General features: G+C 38.0%; 1 protein-coding gene across 12 annotated transcripts in view; it reads left to right on the forward strand.

Moving 5' to 3' along the window:
• Positions 1-12,486, forward strand: part of EBF3 (EBF transcription factor 3) — a 196,688-nt gene that overhangs the window by 158,691 nt on the left and 25,511 nt on the right. For all 12 annotated transcript variants that reach the window (XM_048506438.1, XM_048506439.1, XM_048506443.1 and 9 more), the window contains one exon: positions 11,702-11,790. In XM_048506438.1, the coding sequence (XP_048362395.1) occupies positions 11,702-11,790 (89 nt within the window). The remainder of the gene's footprint in view (positions 1-11,701; positions 11,791-12,486) is intronic.

Below are 12,486 nucleotides of genomic sequence, written 5' to 3' on the forward strand. Positions count from 1 at the left end.
ATTCAGTAGGGCTTTTCCACACAAGCAGTAGAGTAGCACTATTACAAAAGGCTTCGCAAAGTTACTTGGCTACATGATTGTTTTATACTACTGTGTATATCGTAGTTTACTGTGAGTCAACTCCTATTGTGTAATTTTGCTTAATTTAATGTGTCATCTTAATATATGCTTTGCTACAATGCTGTTTTTTAGACTTATAGTTGGATTTACAACCCAAATCCTATTTTATTGTTTATTGAATGTCCCATCTTGTTGATTGTACTAGGTCACTCTGGGTAATCTGAGTTCCAGTGAGAAAGGCTAAATATTTAATTAATGTATTTATGATTTCATGTATATGCCGCCCTTCACCATGACGGCCTCAGGGTGGCTTACAGAAAATCATTTTAAAACCGAAAACAATTTGTCAAACTTCAATGGCACCATAAAATAACTCTAAGGGGAATGAAGACCTGTGGGGAGGGAATGGGAAAAGGGGAAGGTAAGAGGAATAGGGACAGAAGTACGAACCTTAGATAATATAAATAAATAAATAAATTCTGTAGTCCAAAATGAGTTGACTGCTGAAGATATAAGAAGCTCTTAATCAGAGTGAAGAGGAACTGTGAGACTGTAAACATTCAGGAGTGTCCACACATCAACATGTCAGCATTGTGACATATCATCATATAATTGAAGTACCAGTTCAGTGCCATCTTTTGGATACTGAGCTAAACACCAGTGCCAAAAGGACTTTGTTGAGCATTCAGGGAGATGATATTGATCTGAAGGAGAGTGCTTTGTACTAGAAGTATGTTCCATCATATTCAACTTTTTTATTTATTTAAAACATTTATTAGCTGCCTCTTCCTTACAGACCTCAAGTCGACTTACAAAATAAGTAAAAGTACATAAAACAGAGTACATAAAAACACATGAGGCCAAAATTTAAGATTATGATTTAGAACTGATTTAATCAAATGCAATTCTAAATAAAACTGTCTTCAGCTGCCTTCTAAAGATCAAGGGGCTGGGCATACCACCATGACAAAGTTATTGTAGGGATGCTGCTGATAAAGCCATCTCTCTTGTGTACCTACCAAATGAGCTTCTTTAATTGATGGGATAGTCAGGCAGACCTCTCTCTGTGATCTCAGTTTTCATGCAGGAACAATTCTTGGGTAGGTACGATTCAGGTGAACTTCCCGAGGCATAGAATTGGTATATGTAGAGTTTGGCTAGATCAGGGGTAGGGAACCTTTAACACTCAAAGAGCCATTTGGACCTGTTTTCCACACGAAAAGAAAACACTTGGAGCCGCAAATAATTTTTGACATTTAAAATAAAGATAACACTATATATATAGGGTTTTTTTTACCTTTTACTGCGCTCATTCTGAGAAGCGCATGGATGCGCCCGCCCTGCTGCCTGAAGGGCAGGCAAGGATGGGGCCAGCGGCTCGGCTCATGGAGCCACAGTGCAAGGGCAGAAGAGCCGCATGTGGCTCTCGAGCCGCAGGTTCCCTACCCCTGGGCTAGATCTAGTGAAGAAGATTTGACCAGGTTATCCAGAAGTGTTTATTTGTACTTGCTTTAGGCAAAAATAAATAGCCCTGGTGACCCTCTTCTTTTTCAATATGGTGAAAAAGAAATTGAATAAACATCTAAGGTCCATTTTAAATCAGGACAAGCTGCATTGCTCTGATGTTCATAAAATGTTGGATAGCTATCTGAGGTATTTGGTGCTTAGTTGGATTCTTTAAACTTGTGGAATCGATGAATCTGTCCTTGAACTCAAGTCTGTACCCTTTGGGCACTGCCATCAGCCTTTGAATGTCTGTTGTGGACAATCAACATCTGCTTTGAAGTACTGAAGGCAGGGATGTTTGATTATCCAATGATTGCATCAGGCTTGCTAGTTGAAATCCATGAACCAATCAACAGGCTGTTCATCTGTGTCTGAACAGTTTGGATTTATCCATTGCACAATTATAGACTTTTTTTGTGGCTTCTGCACCTGCCACCTGTCTGCCACAACCTGATTTTTAAAAGGCATGTAGTGGAAAGGGGGGAAAATTAACTGACTATTTTGATATCTCTGTTTCCCTTTTGATTCTGTTCCTCAGTGTGTATTCAAGAATCTATGTGATTAATTGTACAGTAGTTCTTATGATCACTTCACAATAGTTGCTATTGACTACACAATGCAAAGAGCAGGTGTATCTCTAAATACTTATTTAAACAATGCATCCAACTGTGCATGTACAAAGTGATAGTGAACTATGCCTGATTCTTTACTGAACAAGTAATTAATTACCCTGTCTTGACCCCTGCACTCTGGTAATTGAGAAGACTTAGTCCATGGACTTTGTAAGTGCAAAAGCTTCAGCAAGTAGCAACATGGATTTGTTATATGGCCATCTCACTGTAGTACATGGCTACTGTTCTGGTGCAAAGGTTTTTGGCATGGTTCTTAACATATCAAGGTGATCCAATAAAGACCCACTCTTATGAAAGTGATTAATTTTGATCAAGTTCACCTGAAGATCTTGTTCATGTTGAAGTTCTCAGAATCTCTGTCTGAAGGTGCTCCTTTATCCAGCTTATGCAGGAGCCTGGTCCATCTTCATGGCTGATGTTCTTATCTCCCTGAAATGAGAATATTTGAACTGCAAAGACAGATGCAAAAGATGCTTTCCATGTAGATTTGATGGCATTCAACATATTCTTGAAATTACTGTTTATTCATAAGAATAATAATCCAATTTGATCAGTCCAAAGTTTCAACTAGTATAGAATCCTCTTTCCCATAATGGCCAATTAGAGGTTCCAATGTTGTCCCGAGCAAATGACATACAGACATTCACTGTCTTTGGGCAGGAAGGTTTCATGTAGTTGTCATGACAAGTTGAGATTGAGGGATACATCCTTCATGAATTTGTAGAATCCTTTGAAAACATTTGTCAATACCTTCAACCTGATATTCTTTAACTGGAGTTATAAACTTTAACCTTCTATGTGAGAAATACGTGTTCTATGAATATGCCCCTAAAAATATGGACTTTGAAAATAGATTTTGTAAAAAAAAAAAAAAGGAAAGAGGGCTTGCAGTTGTTTGACTTTCTATTGTATCATCTTTGTGTCAGGAAATACCTTTTCCGCTCCCTCCCTCCCTCCCTCCATCTGCTTTGCATCCAATGACACTTGCTCATTTGTAATTAAAAGTTTCTCAAACAATTGAAGTCCCAGTTTAAAATAATAATATGTTAATATTCAAAATACAGCCATACATGTTGGCATACAGCTATACTGAAAGCTCTGTCACTTGTGTGAATACCATTCATACAAGAATCCACCATCAAGGATACCTCTACCTGCCCTTCAGACTCCTGAAAATGTCAGGATTTACCAGTTCTCCCAAACAAAGCTAATAGTGCCCATTCAAAGAGTAAGGTTTTGAGGGCCTCACCATGGTTGAGGAAACTTCAACATGCTGACATTGGCCCACTTCTACCCTGTGTCACCATCTGCTAGAAAGATAGGTTTACTCTTGCAAAGGGGCAAATACCTGTGAAACTTAAAAAACATTTAGTATTGTATCCATGAGAAATGGTTTTCTTACTGATTTCACTCACTGATTGAGTGAAATCAGTTGACTAAAGAAATCTGGGTAGGGCACCCTTGGGGTCTTGATTGCATCAGCTGGAAAACTGAACTGGTTTCTTTGGAAAGGGAGGAAGTATGCCGTAGCTTTGCAGTGCTGTCACTAGACTGTAGCTTTGGGGTCAGGTCTGGACTATGGATGGCTTTTGTCAGGAACTTTAGTGAATAGTCAGTGGGGATCAGTTTCCACTGGACTAAATTTATCTGGGATTCCTCCACTCCCAAAATCATATTCTTTGCCCTCTGTTTCATGCTTTCCAGAAAAATCTAGAGCTGATAAGAAATGAATGTCCTGGACTCTTTTAGGTTGTCTTGTTACAGACAGGTTGTCCTGATCCAGGATCATCACTGGGCAGGAAAACAAAACAGCTTCTACATTTCCAGATGTCAACATTGTGCCTGCTAGGCTGCTGTTGCTTTCTTTCCTGCTTGCCCACAGGGGACTGATAATAGATCTTGCAGATCCATGTTGGTTCTTCTACTCACAGCCAAGTGCTGGGACAGAGGACTGCAACTGGCTATCCAGAGAAGGCATCTGCTGCCTCAGTTGCCCCAGCTATGAGCAAAGGAATGCTTCGCTGTTGTTGTGGCTCAGTTTTCTTGTAGCAGTCACATCTTCCTCCTCCTCCTCCTCAGCTTAGGAGGTGGAGAAAAAGAGCAATGTTGATGGCTCTTTATTTCTTCTCCAGTTCCCAGCAATGTGTGGATGGAATAGAAAGTGATTTTCCCATGAATGCCACTTGCTATCTATGCTGCCTCAGCCACAGGGGAGAGATGGGTAGCCTTCTTGCATGCCACATCAGTCTGGTGTCAAATTAAAGTATCATTTACCTTTACTTCCAATAATCAGAAATATCAAATCAGAAATGAGACAAAAGTCAAAAGGAGGGGGGGAGGAAATTAAGTAAAAATTAGATGGGGAAGGAGCACAGAAATGAAAATAGCATAATAAAATTGCACAGACCCTATTTTCTGTCCAAAAGATGGGCTTGTCTGGAAAAACCAGAGATCTCTGTCCCTGGTAAAGTCAGAAAAGGACCCTGTTTTCTTGACCAAAGGGAGGTGCTAATGTGGAAGCAGAGACTATGCTGTGGATGGCTGAAGCAGAGACAATTATCCACTGACTTCTGTTTTTCAAGCCAGCAATTGATACAAATTACTGAGGTTGCACTTAATTTCTCTCCCCAACCATTAAAAACAGCAAAGACTATAGTATATACTGGAGTTAGGAATGATCAAGTCTGTATTTCAGAAAGCTTAGGTGTGTTTAGCCTAGTACTAGGTTGTGGCTAAAACTTTCAGTATATAGGTTGTCCTTAGCAGTCTGGGGGATATTAGTCCTGCTTCAACAAGCAAGAGTGCCTTCTGATGAATGATGTGTTCAACCCCTCCATGCCTTTGTGTTTCCTATGCATCCCACAAAGCTTGGCTCACCCGGCCGAGTTCTGTGATTGAAATTCATTGCCAAATTTATTGAGAAATTAATGAGAAAAGCTGCAAAGTATTGACTTTGAGAGGAAAACACAACTCATCTTGAATGAGGAGGAAAATGCAGCAATAATTTAGCCACTATTGATTTTGCCCTGTCCATGTATTGATCTTCATTTTACAATATTAATTTGCACCTGCAATCGGCTGCAAAGGGAACAGATTTCATTTCTTTGCTGCGTTAATGTGCAAAGCATTAGGTGCTCTTTAGAAGTGGTGGTTCTAGAAGTCACATCAGAAAGGCTGAGCTTTTTTATTATTTTGCTCTTGTTACTGCAATAGACTAAAAATTAATTTTTGTTGGAAAAAAATATTAAAGTGAAAACCGTTCTCAAATATCTACCTTCTCTCAACCCCGTAGGCTGCTTTTCATCTGTGTGAGGAACAATCAGCAACCTGAAATTCCAACCACTTCTCATCATCATGCCCATATCAGTTCAAAGTTCATGAAATTTCTATGAGCATTGATCTCTACCCATTGATTTTTTTTGCAGCAGATCTTTGAAATTTTAATTTCCCAGGCATCTGAATTTCTTATAGATGAAATGCACTTGGTAGAGACAGTTGATGATAAAGTGGTGAACTTAGCATCATTTTAAAACTGGAAAAAAATCTCAGTCATTTGCAGACTTTGTATAATGTTTTTGAGGTGAGATGATGAAGGTGTTCTGATAGGGGTGAAGTATTCAGCAGGGAGTTAAATATCAATTTTGCCTTCTGTGACCACACATTTTTAATGCAACTTTGTATACAGTCATTTTTGAAAGAAAAGCTATCTGGAGAAACAGCAGGACTAAGAAACATTCTTCACTGCACAATCATTTGCTCACAGCAGTCTTTATCACCTGGTCAAGTTCACCTAGTTACTTATCAGTAGGACATTTAATAACCTCAAGGTGATATAATTGCTATTGGCATTTTTCCCCCTTGGATTCAGCTGGTTAATGTGTAAACTACTTGTCAGCAAATAGCACTTTGTCACTGAAATCACTAACACCCTCTAGAGGAATGTCTCTGTATTGAGCAATTTAATTTTACTTTATTTAATTTTTACACATTACAACCTGTGTTCATTCAGGCACATTGAAGGCTTGCAGTCTGTTAAGGCAGGGCATGGGTGTCCCTGTTAGTAAAATATAGTATATCTTATTTAACAATCCCCCATGGTTTAACTGAAGCTCTTTCTTGTTCCTTGGAAAAGGAACTGCAGATGTTCTTATTATGTAGTTATGCTGCTAATGTGAAAAACTGCCTCATTATGAGGATCTGTTTGTAGCTAGAAAATTACTGCATTATGACAAATGCACGATTGGGAAGTTACAGGAAGATGATCATTATTGAAATGAAACTGAAACTCATTTAAAAGCTGAAACCAGCAGCTGGAATTAAGCAAATGAATGTCTTCCTGTTTTTATTATTGTACTCAGGATTTTCAGTCAGAAAGATTTTCTTTCGTACCATATCTGAACTCCTTCCTTATTACCAGCCTTCACTTTTTCTGAACTTACTGGAAGATTGGATTGCCACAGACAAAAATACTTGCTTTTCTGCATGAGCTGCCTCCACCTTTTACATGTTTAATGATGCTATTTTTAAAACAAGGCCCTGAATTTTGCATAATTACTTTAAAATGACTTAAAGTGTGAATTAGGCCGGCTTTCATGTATGCCCATCTCAGCTGTATTGAGGTAGTCCAGGTGTGCTATAATAGACCTTAGTCTGATCTTTCTTTTTCTTACTCTTGACCATATTTTGCTTCTAGTGGGGCAGGGGGCAGGGGATGAGCAACCCTTGGCCCTAGTTTTATAAGGGAAGATGATGAAACTGAAAAGGATATGTGCAAGTATTAAAGTTAATAATGTCAGAATAATGGTCATTTATCTTGTTACTGAATCTCTTTTGACCAAACAAGTCTGCAACTTGTCATCTAGAGCATCTGCAAAGCTTGTTCCAGTCATTAGCAGTAGTTATGGAGGAGGAGGAGGGGGTTCTGATTCAATGAACAGTACATTCTTATTTGCTTTTCTTTTTTCTTTTTCTTTTGGCATTTGTGTATGCAAATAGAAGTATTTCAATAACTTTTTGATGTTACTGCAATCAGCTCTCCCGTTTTGGCTAAATCACGCACACATTTTGAAGTAACAATAAAACCTAGTAGACAATTGGAGAATATTTGCAAGAGCGTATATTATAATGCTTTTGTATATCCCATCCCCTTAATTTAATTACCCATTGTCCTTAATGGAGGTGGCATTCAAGTCTAATAAAATACTTATATACATTTTTGGATATTAGATATTAATATAGACCTTGAGGCAGAAACAGCTGACAAAGAAGGTTAAGCCATCAAAATGAAAAGTGAAACTGTGTGTGTCACAAGAAAGAAAATTCCACTGAATTCTGCCCATCGGTACGTTTCTAATTGTAGCAGGCAGATTTGAGATTTTCTGGTCACAGCTGCAAGCTGAGAGGCTGATACCATTTTCTGCTGCCACATTAGCTTCAGCAATCCCAACTTGAACTGACATCACAGACCGTTAAAATTTTATAAATTGTGGTATGATTAATCCCTTAGTACACTGGAATGATTTAAATATTTAGAATGTTTCTTCTGTTATGACTTTAATGCATGTAAAGTAACAAGATTAACTCCAGTGCACTCAAATGTATTTAAATATGTATCTTCCATGAGCTGTAGGCTATTTCTTCATGTAGGAATCATTGAGTATATTTGGTCATGTCATACCCTATTTGTATGACCCTCTCTGGATATTGGCCTGTATATGATAACCGGATATCTGGCCCTTTCAGTGGTTGTCTGATTGCTTGCCTCATTTGGCATGGAATGTGATTCCCTGCTATTCTAGCTTCTTATTCATTCAGTTTTTATTGCTGTGTAATTTTCTTATTCTAAAATAAAAGCTCTCCAACAAAAATTACTATGCATTAGGCCGCGGTAGCCTACTCAAATGGATATTAATACAGTTTATCTCTAAAAGGACGAATAATGTATTTGAAACAGATAAAAGGCCCTCTGCTAAATGAGGAATGTTAATATCTTATGGCATGGTTAATAAAGAGATATTTCACAAGGGAGACTTGTTTTATGACTTTTGATACAACAGGCTTGTAATCTGACATATTTTAAATGATATAATTTTGCACATACATTCATCTCTTTTACACCCACCAGTCTATTTTAGTAAAATTTGAATTCAGGACAAATTACTGGTGCTAATTACTATTTGGATTTATTCTGTTATACATCTAGAGATACATATACAGTAAGTCTTCAATGAAAATTGTGCATTGGTAACATCAAGAAGCATGTTTATTTTGTCTCTTGCAAAAAAAATCAAATGTTTACATTTTTGTTGTCTTTGAAACAATGTTTAAATTTAGTACATTGAGTCATGTGGAGAGAGAAAGCATAGTGCTAGGTAATTTCTTAGAATAAATTACCCAAGGGCCAAGTACATTAATTTGCAGCTATCGGGATGCTGACAGATGTAAAGGAATTAGAATAGGGAACCGCCAATATTAACATTACACAAATTTGCTTTATTCCTCTTCATATTTCTTCTTCATCCCTGACTTTAGCTTACCAAGGCTCCTTCTCTAATTATCCACGAGGTCAGTAAGCAAAATTGGGAAGAAGCTGGGAGATCAATACAAATTATCCCTGAGCAAACCAGTGCTGACAGTTTGAATTGCAGCATATGTTTACCCAAAATCAGGCAATTTATCTTAATATCAGCAAAGTAATGCAGTGCAGGTGAAAGGTCAGGCAATCTCTCCACCTCATAATTACCCAGTTCTAAAACAGGAAAGTGGTATTGATTGGCCTGGCTCAGTGCTCTGTGACTGGGACGTGCCAATGCCTTGCCCTGGCTCTGCTGGACTCTCAGCTTGTAAACTCGACACACCAAGGATTTATTAGATGTGTGCGAAGGGTCTTATGTTTTCTCCTCCAGTTGTAGATTTTGCCAGTGAAGTCTCTCCTAGTCCTCATTTTGTCAAGCAGCAGGGTGATAGGTTTTGTGTGTGTGTGTGTGTGTGTGTGTGTGTTGTGTGTACGTACCCGCACTGCTCTCCATTCATTGAGGGCTGCAGGCCAGAACTGCTGGAAGTTCAAATAAGAGTGGGACAGGAGTCAAGGTGGATTTAGCCTGTTATTAGTCAATCTGTTCTGCATATTGCCAGCTGCTCTTTGAGGCACAGAGGCAAATTGAATAACCCACCACCCAATTATCAGAAACCTCAAAGTATTTTGAATACATGTCACTTCTTCCATAATTTAAAGAGAGAGGCAATCTTTTCTAATTCCTGCATGCAAATGTATTTGTACAGTAGTTTTTGCAATAATCAGGGCTATGTGTGGATTTAATTCCATGGATGCTGCACTGCACTCTTTTGTGAGATGAAAGAAAGATAATTCCAAACATTATGTAGTCATAATGTAATAATTAGAACATTAAAAAGAACAATGTCCTTGTGTGCTGTTTTCTGCACCTCAGGCCTAAGAGTGACTTTCAAGTGTGAACTTACTGAAAATTGGGCATGATGCAGTTCTGTCCATTTGGTTTCAAGTGCTTTTAATTCTGTGGCAGATAATATAAATTGAAATGAAACATTTGGAGGTGTCTTTCCTAGAATGGAAATGTATGGTTATTATAAGTCATAAAGCTTCTGAAAGCTTACATTAAAGCTTCTATCACCTGTCAGCTACATCTACATGAAATCAATAGGAGTTGGCCATCTATCTTTTCTGATCACCTTTCATCAGACCCAGATTCATTAAGTCAAACAGTCTCAGTGATTAGCTGGAAAATAGAAGAAACCTTGGCACGTTACAAATGCACTGAGTGCCACCTTTTTTGTTCTCTAATCAGGAAAAGTAATACTTTATTTAATCCTTTTTTGAGCAAGTCATTTTGTGAGGCTATACAAGAGGCTCATCTCTCCCAACACACTAGGCTTCTGTCTGACACACTAGTATAGGCCCAGGCAAAGACATGACAAATTGTCCCCAAAGTCACTGCTGACAGCTTCTGATGATTAATGGTCTGATTATGAAGTGGTTTTACACATATAGAATTTACATCACAGAGAGTTAGAAATTTTGCCATGTCACAGACGCCAAGGCATTTTGAAGAGCTTTACTATTTGCAAAGAAAAAGGAGGGCGAAATCCCAGCAAAAGCCATGTCATGTAAAATCAATACATCGGATCAATGCTTTATTAACAAGAAAATGTCTTACTTCACATTCCTGTGTGGACCTTTGTCTCCGGGATGCATGATGGAATGTCAAATCATATTGCATTCTTCAACTTTCTGCTATGTTATTGAGTGTGCATGGCGGGAGCCTCCCTGCATTGATTATGAGATGCACTATTACATGTTTAGGCAAATAACCAAAGCACTTGATAATAATATGAGCCAATTATTTTGGATAACATTTGCAAATTTTGGCCGTTGATCATGGTCTAGTAAGTTGTAGGCTGTCTCTGTGAGTGTGCGTGTGTGTGTATTCACGTGCTCAGCAAACTTGCTGAGCTGCCCGGTGTTAATCATCAAATTACATGCTGACTAATGAGTGATGGCCTAAATTGTATGCTGAGTAATGAATAGATGGAAGCAGTGCTTATTAGTCTCAGAAAACCCATTGATTTATATAGCACCATGCACCAGAGTTACTCTGTTAAAAACGATATCTACATCAAGAAGTAATATACTCTAATAAGTATTTTCATCTTAACTCTAGTCCTTGGGCCTCCAGGCTCAGTTTTTGTTTGAGTCAGGCAGAGCTATAATAAAGCCCTATGACTCCTTATAAAGCTTGTTAAACACAATGTGTGCAGTCTAACTGAGTCAGATTCATGATTCATGCACTGTACACAGCAGCATGTGCTGCTGATTTATGACCAAGCACAGTTCATAGTCAAAATTACAATTTGAGGGATAAAAAGATTAATTACTATTTGTGGCCTGCAATTTTGTGAGGCTAGTGGATTGCAGCTGTAGAATGATAGTGCTCTACATCAGTTTGTAGTCAGCCATTCACAGATTATTAAAGCTTTGCAAGATTAAGTGCTCCTCCTGCCTGGTTTGTGCTCAGGCAATATGCTAGACAAAAAAGGACCACAGGGATAAATCTGAAGCTAGCAATAGCTGGACATATGTCATAATTGCCAGTTTCCCATAAATCCATAGCCAGTATAGAAAACAGTGCATGATGCAGACATCACGAGTGTAGTGATTGCTATATATAGCCTCGAGACCAGTGACTTTTGTTACAGTTCCTGCTTTTCTTTCGGGGGGGGGGGGAGCGGGTTGCAATATATTGACTAACCCCTTTCACTTTTTACCTCACAGCTTAATTATGAATAAAAGTAATGCGTGGGTGTATGTAAAAACAAAAAATATGAAAAATGGAATCTGGGAGATGAATCACCCAAAAACTATTTCTTATAATGTATTTTTTTTCATGTGAACAGTTAAGCAAACCTTTGTTTGCATGCTTTTGTTAACAAATATGTTGGACTGACAAATTATTCTGTGTATATTTCAGCCCTTAATGAACCAACCATAGATTATGGATTCCAGAGGTTGCAGAAAGTCATTCCACGGCATCCAGGAGATCCTGAACGGCTACCGAAGGTTAGTAAAGTATCCACAAGTTCATTCTGTTGTCTTGTCTGCCAGTTATCTCGTGTAACAGAAGTGGTGTACTGCACATTCTGAACCTCATCAAAGCAAAGGAAATGCAAAGAAAGGGAAGTGCAAAAATATATATCAATCAACTATAGCAGATTTGTCTAGGCACCACAGTTTCTAACAGTTCCAACAATTTCACGCATATGCATTACCAGTATTCAAAAATTTTAAAAAGATATACATAATAGTATTTGCTAGGTAGTTTTACTAAAGGAAGAAGGGAATGGATTTTCTGATACAAATATTTTGGATTCTACAAGAGGAACATAAAACTTCCTGCGTAATGAAATAGTTCAATTAAACATTTTCCACTCCAGTAGCTTGTAGTGATTTCAATCTAAGCAGCCCCTCTCTGATCTGTGATTATTTGACTCTTGTTTTCCTTTCATTTTCTAAAGCTCGATTCAGTTTAATCTTTTGTTTACAAAGCTTTTGTTATAAGTCCCTGACTTAGCAGGCTAACAAATGAAGTCCACATATTAATATCTAGAGGGACTTTTCATTTAAATTCAACAAAGACAAAAGCTGCCTGTGTTGTTTATGCACATGACATATCACAGAAATTTCATTTTGATGTAAAACATTAAAGATAAGTCACGGTTATATTTCTTTTTTCTTTGATATTATTTTTTCTTTTTC

This window comes from Sphaerodactylus townsendi, linkage group LG08, assembly GCF_021028975.2.
Source record: "Sphaerodactylus townsendi isolate TG3544 linkage group LG08, MPM_Stown_v2.3, whole genome shotgun sequence".
NCBI lineage: Eukaryota > Metazoa > Chordata > Lepidosauria > Squamata > Sphaerodactylidae > Sphaerodactylus > Sphaerodactylus townsendi.